Genomic DNA, 16,905 nt, shown 5'->3' with positions numbered 1-16,905 from the left:
AGCACTTAGTGAATGCACACAGGTCCTGAGCACCTCGACATTGTTATACGTGCTTAAAATGAACCCTTTAAAGAAACTGCGTGGGACCAGAAATACTAGTAACTACTAAGTTCCATTGCTTGCAGAGAATCTTTTTGCCTTGGAGCCTGAACGCATAACTCAGGGTGCTTCGTACTGAAAGCAGTAGTTCCCAGATTCCAACATGCATGCGCATCACCAGCAATGTTAGTTATAACTGCAGGTTCCACAGCTCAGAGATTCTGATTCTGTGGGTTGTGGGTGGAGCCCAGGCATCTGCATTGCAACCTATGTCTTGGTGGTTCTTGTGTAGGAGACCTGGGTAGCACACGGTGAGTGGTGAGGCTACTGATCATGTCAAGAGAACACTTTTGGGGGGTAAGTGTCGGCATCGGGTGAGAGCAGGGGCGTTCTCTGCCCAGGATGTGGTAAGCCAGCAGAGGAATAGTTTTCTTCAGGGCAGGATTAATTTTCTCAAATAATTGAGAGTTCTCCTCCAGTTGGATCCTACATGTCCACACATCCACAGGAGGGCCCTCGTGTGTGATCTTAGCAACCCCAGGGCCTTGCATCCTTCCTATGGGGTCTGGGAAGACAGTCATCAGCTTGCTGCTCACGGCGTCTCGACCACCTTACCCATGCCTACTTTGTAAAGATTTGTGAGAAGTTGCAAATTCAAAAGATGGCAAGAAATGGATGAATCAGAAATGGATAGGAAAGTTCTTTTAAAATCTTAATTATTTAAAAAATAAAAACTATATATCTCTGGCTCTAAGACATGGAGGAAGACATCTAACTTTCTCTTTGAGCCTCACGGCTACTCCCTGCTTCAAGGTCTCACCTTGTGGCTCCCTTGAGGGAGCCTCTGAGGCCCTGCCTCCTGTGAGCACTTCTGAGACCGCACTGCAAAACCCTAACGGCAAGGCCTCATCACCAAGAGCAGTAGAGTCCCTGGGAGAGGGGGCTTTGGGGGAAGAGTAAGAATCGGTGTTTCTTTAAGCTCTCAGCATGACTCCAGCTTCTGATTCTGCAGCACCCCACCCCTCTCCCCAGAGCGCCTTTCCTGGATGTGGTTTACATACAAGAAAGCTGAAGTGCACCTGGACTTATTTGACGGCAGAGTCCCTCCCATTTTCGTTAAATTTAGCTCCGATAATAATTGTTTCCATGCACCCCACGAGGTGCATAATCACACCCAGTAGGAACTCCTTTGACATTGGTCTTTGAAGGAAAAAGCAAATACTGTTCTTAGAAACTGCAGCATTGGTCTTAAGTTTCCCGAAGTTGAGACCAGTGATAACCCACATAAAAGACACCTTGGGAGGGGCTGCAGATCTGGGGGCACCTACCTTCCTAGTCTAGGCTGGATCGGGGCCTATGGAGATAAGTTACATCATTTGTATTTTTATCAGCTCTCGGGTAGCTCTTCCACATGAATTTGGGGAAAAGAGGTTGAAATGACTCGGACCACCTGGCGCCCAACCAGAGCAATGCCTAAGGGGACTCAGTCCTCCTGGCACTGTGGTCTCCGACATCAAGGTGCGTTGCTAAGGATGAGCAGATGCCATCTCAGCTTGGTTGCTAGGGATGAGTAGACGTCATCTCAGCTTGGAACCAGCACAGAAAAGACCCTGACTGGCAATGCCAGTCTGGCCCCACTCCTGGGCTGAGGCAGGGAGCTCCCCGGGGTGCCCTGCAGAGGGTTGTCCTGGGTTGCGTTGGGGCGCTGGCCATGGGGCTACTCTGGAAGAACCCAGGACAACTGGATCGGGAGTCAGCCGCATTCCATTACCTGGAACTTGGTAAATGGAGCTGTGATGTTGACTCTACCCAAAGAAAGAGGGGAAAGCAATAATGAACAGCGTGAATTTGAACCGATTTCTGAAGCTCTAGAATCCTTCACAATGTCAGGGTGACACTGTTCTTGGCAGATAAACACTGATGACAGCCCAATTTCTAAGAAAAAAATATTTTCCCTCTCTTCTCCCAGGGAAGGTGTGGACAGCAAACAGACAACAGGTAGAAAGGAGGTGCCTCTTACAACTCCAGGGAAGGTCTTCTCCTGACCCAGCAGATGTCAGTGGCTGATGGAGCACACCTAGAGAAGTGAGGTGGCAGCTTGACAAAGCTGCTCTGCATTCCAGAAGAAGGTGTGAGGAATATATTTGGGTTTATCTGAATTGCATGAATGGAACTGCTTCAGCACGTATCCCATACATTAAAAATTTGTTACTGGGAATGTATAGTTGGTTCACTTTTTAGGTGCCAGATCTGTTATCCATCACATATAGTCATGATGAGACCATCCGTTTAATTGCTCACCTGAAAAATACTTATTAAGCACCTACTACATGCCAGGTGCCATGCTGGGCACAGGAGAAACGCTTGGTCTCATGGAGTTAACAGCCTGGAGGTGACATGTAACAAGAAATCAAGTTTTCAGGACAGGGTAATTTCTAGGATTTGGACTTAACTTTGTTGGACAAGAGTCCCAGAAAGTAAATTGAGAGAAATTAAAAAGGAAAAAGACTCTTGGCTCTTAAATATATATGCTCATCTTATAACTCTTAGTTATTAAATTCCTATTTTCTTCTTGAGATCCATTAAATCATTGAAGATAATCTCCAACCACTTAAAGCGTTTAGTAGTTTGCTAGGGCTGCGATGGCAACATCCGCAGTCTGGTGGTTTAAATGGCAGCAAGTTATTGTCTCACAGTTCTGGAGACTCGAGTCCAACAGCAAGGTGTCTGCAGGCTCTCCTGAGGGCTGTCTCCTTGGCTCGCAGATGCTGTCCCCTCCCAGTGTCCTCATACCATCTTCCTTTGAACTTGTGTCCTATTCTCTCTCTCTCTGAACCCAGGTCTGCATCCCCAGCTTTCTCTTCTTTTAGGACAGCAGTCATATTAGATTTGGGCCCATTCAGATGGCCTCATTTTAACTTGATTATCCCTTTAAAAATCTATCACTAACTACTGTCACGTTCTGAGGTACTGGGAGTTAGGACCAGGAGAACGAGGGGACTAGGATATGATTCAGCCCGTTACAGAATAGAACACATCCTTTTGGGTCTGGGAAATTAAAGAGATGGAAAGGAGTGTTTGGTGCTCCTAAGTCACCTGCTACTTAGAAAACTGGGCAAGTTTAAAAAGTAGTCTCCTCTTCTTCAGCAAACATCTTCCCAAATCAAGTTATTTCAGGGTGAAATAACTCCATCTGCTTTTTAGATTGGCTAACTAAATGTGGCTTTGTAGAGAGATTTCTTTCATCTAGAATAAAGTTAACTGATGTAAGGTTTGATTTGAAAGGAAGAAGAAAATCATCGTGTATTTAAAGTAGCACGTTCAAGGTCAGGGACAGGTCAGATGAACGGTTGGGTTTAATGTCTTGCTTTCTCAGCAAACCATCCATTGCCTGACTGTGTCTGTCCAACCCAGTTTTACAATTTCTTTCTCGTAGATGCTGCTTTAAGTATTGATTTCTTTTAAATGTTGCAAACATGATTTTGTAGAGCTGGTAACTGCTTTCATAGTTTTATGCTTTTTATTGACTGCTTTTAACTTTATATTTATGCCGCAAGGCATATTACTAAGAAGGGCAACATTTCATAAATTGAAATAAGAAAGAGATAAGAGGTGGGTGATCAGAGAAATCAGATCCTGAGCCACTGGAGTGAGAACACCTCTATTCCTGTAGCAATTTCTTTCTCCAAAGGATAAGCATCTAATCCGATCTGTACCTTTGAAATCTGTACTTTTTTCCACAACGCAATTCTTCCCTTTTCCATTGCTGCTCTGCAACCTGCAATGTCTTTCCCAGACAGATTCTACCGCAGTTACTCCCACACCTGCGCAAATCTGCTCAGCCCCACTGGGTGGATCTAGAATAATCACTAGGCCTTCCAGCAACCTAGTAGCATTTCATCCAGAATGTAAGAGCATTTTCAAATGAATGTGTCCACTCTGGTAAGAAGCAATGGGGAAACACAATCTTGAGATGAATGGAAAAATCCAAGCTCTCCTCACTGCCCACTGTGAACATTGTCTTTCCATGCAGTTACTAAAAACTAAAGGATCCATGCAGCGTAATAGACAGCAGTGAAAAGCTAGCAGGAATCAGTTTTCTCCAATGTTTTCATTTACAATTTACTATCTTAACCATTTTTGAGCAAACTTTTATTTCGGTGGTATCCAGCACATTGATCAAGTTCCGCAGCCATCACCACCACCAGTCTCCAGAACTCTTTTTACCTTATAAAACTGAAGCTCCATATGTATTAAACAAAAACTCTCCATTGCTTCTGCACCACAGCCCCCAGAAATCAGCAAGAACCAATACCTTTTAAAAGGGGGCAGCAGGAGAGTAAATTCTGGTATGCACAACAGCAATTTGCATCCTTCTTGCAGCAATTACAAATAAAAATTACAAATAATTTTAAATGACATGGAGAATTATTATGCAATAAAAGACAGTTATGGAAGTTGGTGTGCATTACAGTCTTAAACTTTTGTAAAACAATTCAGGGGGAAACTAAGGGAAGGAAGTACACATATGTATTTTTTTATTTTTGTATGTCTGTGTTTTCCTAACTTTGCAGAGTTGTTGTTTTATTACCAGGAAAAGTTAAAAAAATTTAGAAGATAACTGTATTCCATATTTCACTCCTTTTAAATAAGCACTTGGCAGAAGAGGTGCCTCCATATCATTGCTGCGGCTTCGATGCATTTTGGAAGGGAAAGCTATCAATCTTGTGCAGGCTCTGGAGAGAGGCAGAGATTTATGGCGCTTACCCAGGCAGGGCATCTGCTGGCTTGTTCTATCGTCTCACAGCAGCCTTCTGACACGCACAGGCACAAGCTTTAAAAGCTCAAAGTTAGGAGGGGATCTTGAAAGTCACACTGCCCATCAAATTAGATGATCCAGGTCATCCTGGGTAGGTGTTTAGAAGGTGTGGTTTCCGGGACCTAACTGGGTCATGGATGACCCTGTGCAAGTTTGAGTGTGTGTTCCCCGGGATCCAGACACCTGGCTCCAAAGAGCTACATCATCATTAATGACCAAAAGCTGATTAATTTTGACACCAATAGGAAAACACTAAAATCTGCCAGCTCAATGTGAAAGGCTGGTGGGAAAGATAGTCAGCTGGCTTCTTTCTCTTAGTAAAAGAGCAACAATCCATCTCAGCAGTGCCCCTGCCCACCCTCGATCCCCGCCCCTTCCAGCCCGCATCTCCTCCCAGCCTGGCTCTCAAGAATCTGCTGCTCCTCCTGCTCATTTTCCTCCCTCCACCAGGGATCCTGTTCCCAGGAAGCAAATCAACTGCAGTGGCACGTGTTTATGTTCTGAGACCGTGAGCTCAGTGCTCCGGCAGGAAGGCTTTCAGTGTCCAGAACCGAACCTCTGGACCCAAGTGGCATCCTTTTCCATCTTGTAGGATTTGGGGGCTGTGGTCCCTGAGGGATATGCAGAGCTTTATTAAATGCAAAGCTAAAGCAAAGTAATATCTGACTAAACAAAACTAAAGGATTTCAAAACTAAAGGATTTTAACAGATATGTTTGTTAGCTGAATCTGCTATCAGAGGATAATTTTATGATCCACTTTCTCTTAGAATCACAAAAGTCTGGCAACAGAGTATCCATATGTGACAGCCAGCAGATGTCTTGTAAACCCTAACACCTGGGACAGGTCTCTAAGGTGAGGTCATCTATATTTGTATGTTCTTTTCGCAGGAACAAGCCTTCCTCTGTGATGATCCTTCAGAGCAAGTTGAGAACAGAAGCCCCAGAGCCAGACAGCTTGGGAGAGCAAGGTTTGGGAAAAGTTATATGGTGAAGCTTACTTTTCTCAACTGCAAAATGGGTACAACGGTATCTGCCTCCTGGTGTTGGCAGAAGGATTAAATGAGTCAGTGGATTACACAGCATGGCCTGCGATCAGGTGACAATATTAACCACTGTGTGTGGAGCTCTTTGTTCTCTAGAATCTGAAACGTTTCATTGCCTAAATATGACCCCAAATTTTCTTCCCTACTTCACACACTGGTACTTCTTGCAGTTAAAACAACAACCTATACTACTAGCTTTTCAGATTTCAAAGTACCTCTTCCAGACCTCCAAAAATGGTAGAAGGCATAATATCCTCTCTCTCTCTCTCTCTCTCTCAACATACTACATTTGGTATAAAATTGAGATCAACCACCACATTCCCCCATGATACCACAAACTTAACAATTGTTGGTGAAGATTATAAAGGAATCATTAAAGACACAGTGTGAACATTCACGTAACAATTCTCACGTCTTTGGTGGTTAGATTTGCTGCTGTGTTAATTCATGTTTAGACTAAACAAAACTAAAGTGCAGAGCCTTCTCTAGTAGGCCAGGGATCATGTTTCATGGTCAGGTGTGCTTGGCTGACTGCTCCAGAGTCACAAACGGGTGTTACCTTGGTGAAGTCAGGTTTCCTCTCTGTAACATCGGACTGGAGATTTCTACGGGCAATTGGCTCGTTTGGACTGTAGTGGCTGTCCCTTGGTCCTAGAGAAGAGAAGATAACATTGCTACTCTCAGGACATGTAAGGATAAAATGGAATATATAATTTGAACTTGACTGTAAGATTTAATGTGCTCCACTCTCACAATACCAGCCCACAGTGAATCTAGCACATTCCACTCGAGGAAGTCTTGCATATTCCCTCACATATCTGGCTCCCTTCCATTGACACTCTCACAGTCCATTCTTATTTGGTTTATGAGACTGCAAGATTTCTTCTTCCACACAGTTGTTTATGTTTCCTAGATTCACTAATAATTGAACCAGAATAGCTCTATCATATCCTCTGGCATCCCAAGCTTTTGCCCAGCAGAAGAGAAAATCATACCTTCAAATTGTCCAGCACCACTGGAGTTAAGAAGGTACAAAAATTCCAGTGGCTTGGGAGGCTGAGGCAGGAGGATCGTGAGTCCAGAGCCAGCCTCAGCAACTTAGGGAGGCCCTAAGCAACTCAGCGAGACTCTGTCTCTAAATAAAGTATTTTTAAAAGAGTTGGGGATGTGGCTCAGTACTTAAATACCCTTGGGTTCAATCCCTGGTACCAAAGGAAAAAAAGAAGGCAGAAATACAAGATCAACCTCCATCCAATCTCTTAATGCCACCATAATCGCAGGGGCCGTGATGACTCAGACACTGCTGTTAAAACCCCGCTAGAGCATCTGTGGATGATTCTGGAGCATGCTGTGAGACGTGTGTGCAAACCCATGAGCATTTCCACCAGGACGGCTCAGCGCAGATGCATCTCAAAGCCTCTCAGCCTACTCTTCCTGCCCCACTAAACCTGCACTGCCTGACTCACACAGCCCTGAGTAGATACGCTCTTGGCTAAAAGCACTCTGGGAAGGAAGTCGGGTTTCCAACTCTGCCTGGGGCCTCAGGCAAGATGGAGACAACCTTAGCTGCAGGCCCTGAGCACCAACACCCCGGAAGAGGTCACGGGACATTGGCCAGACTGCTCATGTGGGAATGTGAGTCAAACAGGAAGCCACATGCAAGGGAGGACTCTGAGCAGACCCCCAGAGGCCCAGTCCCCACACCCCAGGATTGTCTTTCGTCTCCATGAGGGAGGGGAAAATCGACTGGGTGGAAGGCTACAACGATGGTCCCCAGCTGCTGGTGCTGGCATGAGGAAGAAGAGCCTTCAGGGAGTGGCCTCTACACTGGAGCCCCACATCAGGAGCAAGCTGGTGGGGGGTTGTACTCCTGTAACCACAGCTACTGGGAAAGCTGAGACAGAGGATTGCAAGATGGGGGTCAGTCTGGGCATCAAGGCGAGACCCGGTGCCAAAAAAAGAGATAGGTTTATTAGAAGTTGTAAACAGCATTTAAAGCATTTCATGGAGAAAATAATATGCTACAGAGTTTTCAAGTTGGTAGGTTTGCAAAGGGGTCAGGCTCGAGATGTGGGATGTGGCTGGAGAGAATTTCAAGGGTCATCACTGTCCCATTCAAAGCCTGTCTCTGAGCCATTTTGTCCTTGGGTGGCAGCAAGCTGACAGCTCTAGCCCAGATGTGTGGCTTCGGTTCCCTCTATGGTGTCAAGAGTGATGGAGACGGTCATCCCGGAGGATGGTCCAGATTGCTTTTCAGGAAAAGCACAAATCGGAGACCTTGCAGGTCTCAGGGATTTCTGCACACAGTCCCTGTGTATCTTGAGCTGACAGTAAAGCTCAAAGAGACAGAAATCATATGGCTCCAGTTCTGTGCCATGTGCATGGGTAAGGACTTCAGAGTCTGCACAGCCGTTGGGCCCAGACAGTTCTGAGTCTGATCCAAGCTCAGCCCTGGGCTGACCTTCAGTAAATGAGCTATGTACCCTCTCTGAGCTTCCTCATCCATAAAACGCAGACAATAACACTGCCTGCAACAATGCAGCCTGTTCCTCAGCGTGCCGAGGGGCCACACGAAAGCTCTGGGCAGAGATGGGGCATGCGGCTAATGTTCCATGAAGGGCAGCAGCTGCAGGTGTTAATGGGCAAGATCAGGGCAGCTCTCCCGGGCACAGGTGGTCACTCACGCTGTGCCTTGGTGCTCAGGACACCACTGGAATCAGACCAGGGTCCCTGGACCTGAATCCCAGCTCGGGGTACGTATGTGACTTTGGGCAAGTTGCAATCAAGCCTAGTTCCTCATAGTGAAATGGGGAGAGTGACTTCTGAGAAGGGTGAAGTGAAGCCACCAACTGACCTGAGTGCCGTGTGCAGAAGCTAACATCCTGCAACAAGTGCTAGCTGCGGGGAAGCAATTCATCTGGAGCAGGGAGGAGGGAAATGGCCACGGGAGGTTCATCGGGGGCCGTGTATGTTTCCTATGGCTGCTGTAACAAGTGACCACACACAAGTGCCTGATCCTTCAGTTCTGGAGGTCAGAAGCCCAACAGAGGTCTCACTGGCTAATACCAAGTTGTCCACAGGGCAGCTCTTCTTTCTGAAGGCTCCAGGGAGGATTCTCTTCCCTGCCTTCAGCTCCCACATCACTCCAGCCTCTGTTTCCACCATGGCAACTCCTCCCCTGCCTCTGCTCTCTTGCCTTCCCCTAGTGAGGACTACTGGATTTGACTGAGCCCCCCTGATCATCCAGGTACTCTCCCCATCTCAAGGTCATTGACCCCATCACATCTGCACTTTTGCCACAGATGGTCACATATCCAGTCCCCAGAACACATCTGTGGGGATTTTTCTCATCCACCACAGCCTGGCTGGGGAGATTCAGGTAGATGTATTGGTTGGAATGCGGGCCCTTTAACATAATGAAATTTACATAGCAGTATGCAGAAATATTTATGATGCAAAGTTTATGGAGGGAAAGGAATCAAAAGCCTATGAACCACGTGACTGCACCATTTAAAAAAGTGTGTGGGAGAATCTACAAAAATGGTAAAATGGTAACTGCAAGAAATTGCCCTGGTTAAAAGGAACTGGCAGCGGTGCAGACCCTGAGCAAGTCCAGGACAGAGGCCAGACAGGCTTTGTCTCCAGAGTCTGGCAGCCGAGTTCAAATGCAGGCTGTGTGGCTTTGCATAATTCACTCAGCCTCGCTGATGCTGGTCTCCCATCTATGAAGTGGAGAGGTGAGCTGGCGCGGTTCACGCCTGCTCGTTCCCCTGTGCTCGGGTCGCTGTTGTGAGGCGGTCACTGTCAATAGCTCGGCTTCCCTCCTCTCTGGGAATGATCCTGAACTTTGGGTTCGAAGGCCCCAGCAGGAGTCTGCTCTAGAGCTGCACCAGAGGCCAGAAGCTGGCTGCAGCAGCACCCTGGCGGGCTCCTCCCTCCCTGCAAGTCCCTCTGTGCCCCGGGGCTGTTCCTGGAGCACATCCCCCACACCAACACGCCCTCGGGCTCTGCCACAAGCTCTGCTTCTTGGGGACCCACTTGAGCAGGTCCTGCCTCCAGAGCTGTCTCCAGCATGACATCCTGGAAAAACTATGAAGAAGCCATACCCATGGGCCTGCCCAGAACTGCAGAGCTGCAGAGCAAGGGCCCTGGGGCTCTGCGTCTGTGCTGCCAGCCTTCCAGGACCTTTGAGGTCCCCAAGTCCAGAGCACCTGCTGGCCCCAGACCAGCCCCTTTACAGATGGTAAGTCTGAGCCTCAGAAAGGAACCATACTGCTGTGATCCAAAAACCATCCATGACCCTCAGAAAACTACAGCTGCAGTGGGCACGGGGCTAGGGAACCGGGTGGAGACAGCATGCTGACTTTTATCCGGAGACCAAGACCTGCCAACATGCTGCACTGTCACTGCTGGATCACGAGTGACTTGTTAGGGGCAGCACCCTGTCCTCCTGACCTGGGAATGTGTGTGTCAACGGTTTTTCCCTCCTGAGATGGTTGGAGAGAGAGCGTGGCTGCATGAAGCAGCACCAAGGGGCGCCATGAGGCCCTGAGCCTGCACCTCAGCACTCTGGGATTCCTCCCGGGGAGATGGGAGATCGGCAGCATCCCGCAGGGAGGGAGCGAGGCAGCCTGCCAGGCGTGCAAGGCCCTGGGCTGAGAGACAAAGTAGAGAGATGCTCTCTCCTCCCTGGGACTCTAACAGGAAGCCAGGCTTGCTGCCCCAGGCCTCAAAGTGCCTTCCAGGGATCTTCCAGCCAAGAGACCAGGACAAGTCTGTGGGAGGGAGAGGACACTTAGATGGCCTTTTCTCTGCGTGGACTTAGACAAAAGTGGGAGGAGGCGGAGGCCACGCAGAGGTCCACCGGGAAGGCGGTAATGGCTCAAAGTCAAGTTTCCCACCGACATTCAGGGAAGCCCAGCACGTGGGGAGAGGGCCAGCTCCGCTCGGACGAAGGCCAGCTGCCGCCCGTGCTGTTGGGTTGTCTCCACAGACAGCAGAGGAGCACCACGGGGTGGTGACCAATGACCCCTGCATCCCAGCACCTGCCGGTGCCAGCTAGGGGTGCACTCACCGCCACGCCGCACCACTGGCCTCCGAAGCCTGGCAGGCATCCCGACCCCCGCGACGGCCTGCATGGCCTTCCCGCCTTTCTGGTCTTCAGGAGCCCAGGTTCACTCTGAAAGTCCCACCCCGCCTTTGAAAGCTCCCTTATTTCTTTTTAAAGCAGATGCTTCTCAGAGAGAATGACTTCTCAGGTTTGGATTCAACTGATCATCTCTGTGAGAGGTGAGGCGCTGACGGCTGATGCCTCTGGACATCCTTCCATCTCTGACTTAGAGAACAACCACGACGCCTTACTATCTGTCTGCTCCTGGGCTGCTGCGTCCTGCTTGCTCTGTGGGGTCTCTCCCTGACAGCAGCCCTCTCTCTGACAGAGACCAACCTGGAAGGACCAACTCTGAGCTCTGCCCTCGGACTAGTTGCCTCCTGGTCACCTTCGACTCGGCTCCTCAAGAGGGAACAAAGCCCCTCGTGCTCTTCCTCCTCCTGGGTCCATCGCCTCAGCGAGCCAACGCCCCCCGCCCACCACCCACAAGGCCAGCGGCGTCCCCTCCGCCACCCTCCCTGCCTCCCTCCAGTGCCCACCTGAAGCTGAGGCTGATTTTGTATGTGGAGAAGGTCTGCCTCGTGGCACCAGTGACCTCCCTGTGCTGCCTGGTCTTGGCAAGGTCACAATCAGGCTGGTGACCCAGCAGCCGCATCTCCTGACAGGTTTTGCCAAGCTCCCTTGACGTGGCCAGTTTGTGACCTTGTGGGAATCAAAAACTGCTCCCTCAAGAACTCTTACGCAAGAAAACATGTTGCCCCAGAACGGGGCCTAGGCAACCTACAAACCCAAGAGCCTGTGGGGGCTGGGGTCCAGGAGCCCAGGATGGGACCCTGATAGCAAGGCCCTTCCCCACTGGGCTGGCTCCTGATTCCCCGCTCGGCACAGAGCAAGGTCGCCTCCTCTTAAAGGCTTCCTGTTACCCCACCGAATGCCCCCACACTTGCTGGAGCCTGGACTGTCCCCCGAGGCTGCCATAACTAATCACCACAAACCAAGTGCCTCGCAGCATCCGGGGCTTATTCTCTCTCAGTTCTCTCAGTTCTGGGGCTGGATTTGAAACGAGGTGTCAACAGGGTCGCGCTCCCTGGAGGCTCAATGGGAGGGTCCTTCCTGGCCTCCCAGCTGCTGGTGGTTGTGTCATTACTGCTCCTTGGCTTGTGGCAGCCTCACTGGGGTCCCCTGCCCATCTTCCCTGGGTGCGCTTGCCTCAAAACCTCTCTCTCCTTAGAGACACTGGTTGAGGGATTTGATCCAGTCTGGCCTCATCCTAACTCGATGACATCTGCAAACCCCTTCTTCCGCATGAGGTCACGCTCACGAGCGCTGGGCCTGGAACACCCTCTGGGCAAGGCAGTTCAACCACAGCGCGCCCCAGGCGTCAGTACACTCCGCAATGTCTGATCAGTCTCTCCAGACCACCATGGCCTTTGGAGGACATCTTAACCTCCTCCTTTCCTGAGCCCAGCACAGTGGCCAGCCAGCGGAAGCCCTCGCTAGGTGAGGACTGAATGAACATATTATTTGTATTTTGATGTCGGTGGGGGAATCAGAACATACCTTCCTCACACAGTTTGAATGTACTCCACCGATGTTTCAAAGCCATGTTAGACAGATCCAAAGGCCTTATAATGACAAGGACGTGTTTCATTAACAAAAGCAAAAGCGGCCACCGTTCACATCTGTAACTATGCTCGGAAGGGGCCAGGCCCCAACCTTCCACCCTGGGCCTAAGGCCTCTGGGTGTGATGAAGTCACCGGAATGTTTGCACGGCAACCTGGAGGGGCAGGGACCACCCTGGAGCCCCTGCTGGTCAGGAGGAGCAGCAGCCTCCACTCAGATGCATCTGAGCCTTCTCTGACAGGCGCCACGAGGGGGCAGGAGCATTAGCTGAAGGCTGTCCGAAGCGCGCTCCACGTGGGGCCGAGCTGCTTCTGCGCTGCCCGCAGCCGGAGGAGTGTCTCTTCCCAACCGCGCGCCTCTTTTACTTCCCATTTGTTTTGATAGGCTGGTGCCTCATCCAGCAGCATCTTAGTTGGTCTGAGAGCATTACTCTACCCAGATACAGCACCATGCTAGATCGTTTAACCCACTTGCTAGCAATGTTTACATCGAGTTTATCTAAGCAGTTCGGCAAAGCGACCCCTGGTCCAGCCACTGGCCAAGGATCCTGAGTGATCTGTTACTACGCAATCTAACGAGACATCTTTGATACTAAGTCATGATGAATATTCTTTTATGATTTATGCGCAACTACATTTGAGGTGGCTTATACATTAGTCAGCCCCTTATCTGCAGGGCATACATCTCAAGACCCCAAGTAAATGCCTAAAGCCATAATGTGTATCAAACTATAGATATCATGCTTCTTCCTGTGCGGATATTTATAGTAAAGTACAGTTTTTTAAACCAGGCACAGTAAGAGACTGGTAAAAATAGCTGATAATAACATAGAACAATTATAACAATATGATGAAACTTTTAAAACTTGTGAGTTATTTCTGGTATTTGCTACTGTCTGAAAGAGGAAGACCTGGTGTAGGACAGGCATCCTGGAGCGTGGGTTTCCTCCGAGGACAGGCAGGCCCCCAGCCCGCAGACTGTGGGTGAGCCAGCAGGCGGAGGCCCAGTGCGGCTGCAGTGCCTGCTCACCCCACACCAGCCACATTACCACCCCTGCCTCGGTGCAGCCAAGGGTCCCCGAGAGTCCTGGCCAGTGAGGCCCTGCATCGGGTGCCTGGGATCAGTGATGAGGGCCATGCAGAGTCTGTTCCTCTGAAAAGCTCACAGCCCAATGGGGGATGAGACCAAGGTCTTCTCCACGCCATGGGGATTTGGCCATTTCCTCTCGGGGTTGATAAAGTACACAGAACGCAGAATTCACCCTTCAGTCATCTCAACATCTGGTTCAGTACCACATCGCCACCACACACCTCCAGAATTCTCTCCGTCTTGCAAAACTGAAACTCTGTCCCCACTGAACAACAGCCCCTCCTTCCCACCTCCCCATCAGGGACTGGAAGACAGTGCCCGGCTGCAGGGTAGGGCCGGCTCTGCCACCGGACCTGTCCTCTGTGGCCATGAGGGAGGGTGTGAGGAGAGCACAGGCCTCCACCTGAGCCTGCTCCTTCCATTAGGCAGAAAACGGCCCCGCCCACCCTGGGATCTCGTCTTCGTCCCGCCCACTGCACGAGAATCATCACTACACTGTACTGAATGTCACGGAGCAGTTTGATTTCAGAGGTGACCGTTTTTGCCCTCTCAAGCAGATACTAGTAGAAAATTGGGACCCTGCTCTGGACAACGGTGACCAAAAAGAGGACACACCCCTTTCCCCCTGATTCAACCTAAGTGGGACCCAGGCTGCAAGAGGATCCCAATTACCAGACTCATTAGCTGGGCAACTTTCTGCAGGATGAGCAAGGGCGATGGTCGGATTTGTGTTCCAGTCTGAAGGATAAGCAGCTCACCCGGAAGAGAAATGGGACATCTTCAAATCCTATTGCGAACGAGGACCGGAGTAGTTTCGGCCCAGCTGAAAAGTCACACATCCAGTGAGACCCAAGAGCATGTTGGCTTGGGGTTCATTAAGGAGACAAGGCAACAAAAATATTCTCCTAAGAAGTAGGATGGATTTCCTCTCCTGTGCAGGTGCAACGTGACCCTTGTTTGTGGGACGGTGCGTCTTCTTATCTCTCCTCTGTTCAGAACAGGGAGTCTGGAGGCTGGAGCTGGAGCCTGCAGAGATGATCACAGGCTCCGCCAAGCGGGGAAGAACGAGGTTGGTGTAGCACTCGAAAGCCCCAGTCGTGAATCTCTCATTCCAAGAGCCATTAGTGGCACCCTGCACACCGGGGCCTGGGGAGAGTCGCTGTCCCTGAAGCAAAGCCGAGAGCCCAGCATCTGAGAAGCAACCCAGGCTGGAGATGCCCGCCCACTTTGCCATTAGCAGGTATCCCCACTTAGAAAACCAAAGGGGCCTCTCTACAAAGCTCTCAGCAGCTCAGCAGCTCTGAGAAGATGAGAGCCAGGCTGCAGGCTCCCCTGGTGGGTCTTTGTCTTGAGTTCTTTGGGGGTTTTGTGGTTGTTACCAAGCGCCCAGCGGCACTCCCTGTCCTCTGCCTCCTACCTCCTGAGTGCAGACCTCACTCGCCCAAGAACCAAGGAAACTGTCCCTTAAATGTGCAGGTACACAGGACCCAAAGCTGCCCACTTATCCACACCTACCACAATGCGAAAACAGGGAACAGAGGCCTAGATGGGAGAAAGGACTTCCCCAGGAAGCTCCAGGCTCATTCCGGCGAGTCCAACCAAGGCCCCAGATCTAGGACTCTGTCTAGTTCTCTTCTGAACACATCCCTCCCTGCAGGGCTGAGCTGCTCAATCTCTCTCCAATGGATATTTTATATATATATCGGCTTTATTGAAATATAATTGAAACAGTATGAAGTCTATCCCTTTAAAGGGTACAATTCAGTGGTTCCAGAGCATTTCGATCATCCCTACAAGATGCCTCACACCTACTTATTCCCTACATTCTCCTGCCCCAGTTCCTGGATTCACCAACATACTTCTTCTCTGTGAACCTACTCTGGACATTGGAGGTAATGGGATCATAAGACACTCAGTCTCCTGAGTTTCACTTGTGTCACTGAGCATCATGTTTATGAGGCCCAACCATGTGTAGCACATATCAGGATTTTGTTCTTTTTCATAGCCAAATAATATTCCATGGCATGGACATGCAGATGGTATGCCTTTCTTTGTCACCTGATGGCCTCTGGGTTATTTCCACTTTTTGGTTATGATGGATAATGATACCATGAACAGTTATGTTCACATTTTTTGTGGAAAACCACATGAATACCTAGGAGTGGAACAGCTAAGGCTTGTGATAACTCCATGTTTAAATTTCTGAGGAACTGCCAAACTTTTCCAAAGCAACTGCCATTTTGAATTCCCACCAATAGCACATGAGGGTTCCACTGTCCCCTCCTGGCCACCTCTTGTTATTGCCACATTTTTCATCACAGGCATCCTCATAGACGTGTTGTGATAGCTCCTTGTGGCTTTGACTTTGTTTGTTTGTTCATTTGTCTCTGTGTTTTTTGGTACTGGGGATTGACTCCAGGGACACTTAACCCCTGAGCCACATCCTCCAGCCCATTTTCTATTTTTATTTTGAGACAGGTCTCCCTACGTTGCTTAGGGCCTCACCAAGTTGCTGAGGCTGGCTTTGAACTTGGGACCATCCCACTTCAGCCTACAGCGCCTCTAGGATTACAGGGCTGCATTACCACGCCCGACTCTTTGTGGGTTTGATTTTCATTTCTCTAATGACCCGCCACGTTGAGTGCCTTTCCCTACGCTTATTGGCTATTTATCTTCTTTGGACAAATGTCTATTTCAAATCCTTTCCTCATTTCAAAAGTCTGTCTTCCTACAGAATCTCCAGGAAAAGATGCCTTATGATGCCTCCCCTCCATACCCAAGAGCCCAGGAACAAGGGTAAGACAGTGCGTCATAGCCACGCACTTGGACTCTAATAGAGGCTTTGAAGGCTAAGAAAACGTTCGTGAGCTTGAACCTCACTTGATCACTTACAAAGTTTTGACAAGCAGACAAATCATCTAACTTATCTATGCCTCAGTTTCCCCACCTGCCAAACAGGGATCGTGACACCTATTACATTGGATTGTTACATGAGCTAATCGAGGTGACACCTGAGAGCCCTTAGCATGCTACCTGGTGTGTTGGAAGCACAACTCACTTTTCTTTATGCAGCTAGTGTCTATACAGCATCCACTGTGGGCTGAGACCCCATCAAGACACTGAGGTCACAGCAGTGAGCAAAACAGGCAGAAAATTCGCTGTCTTCATGGAGCTCACCTG

At 49.5% G+C, this 16,905-nt stretch overlaps 1 protein-coding gene across 4 annotated transcripts in view; it reads right to left on the bottom strand.

Annotated features, from left to right (window-relative positions):
• Window positions 1-16,905, bottom strand: part of LOC306659628 ((E2-independent) E3 ubiquitin-conjugating enzyme FATS) — a 266,421-nt gene that overhangs the window by 58,902 nt on the left and 190,614 nt on the right. For all 4 annotated transcript variants that reach the window (XM_079137279.1, XM_079137278.1, XM_079137280.1 and 1 more), the window contains one exon: window positions 6,462-6,553. In XM_079137279.1, the coding sequence (XP_078993405.1) occupies window positions 6,462-6,553 (92 nt within the window). The remainder of the gene's footprint in view (window positions 1-6,461; window positions 6,554-16,905) is intronic.

The sequence above is a fragment of the Sciurus vulgaris genome, assembly GCF_902686455.1.
Source record: "Sciurus vulgaris genome assembly, chromosome: 4".
NCBI lineage: Eukaryota > Metazoa > Chordata > Mammalia > Rodentia > Sciuridae > Sciurus > Sciurus vulgaris.
The sequence above is the reverse complement of the archived record's forward strand: the minus strand, read 5'-3'. Positions and strand labels throughout refer to the sequence as shown.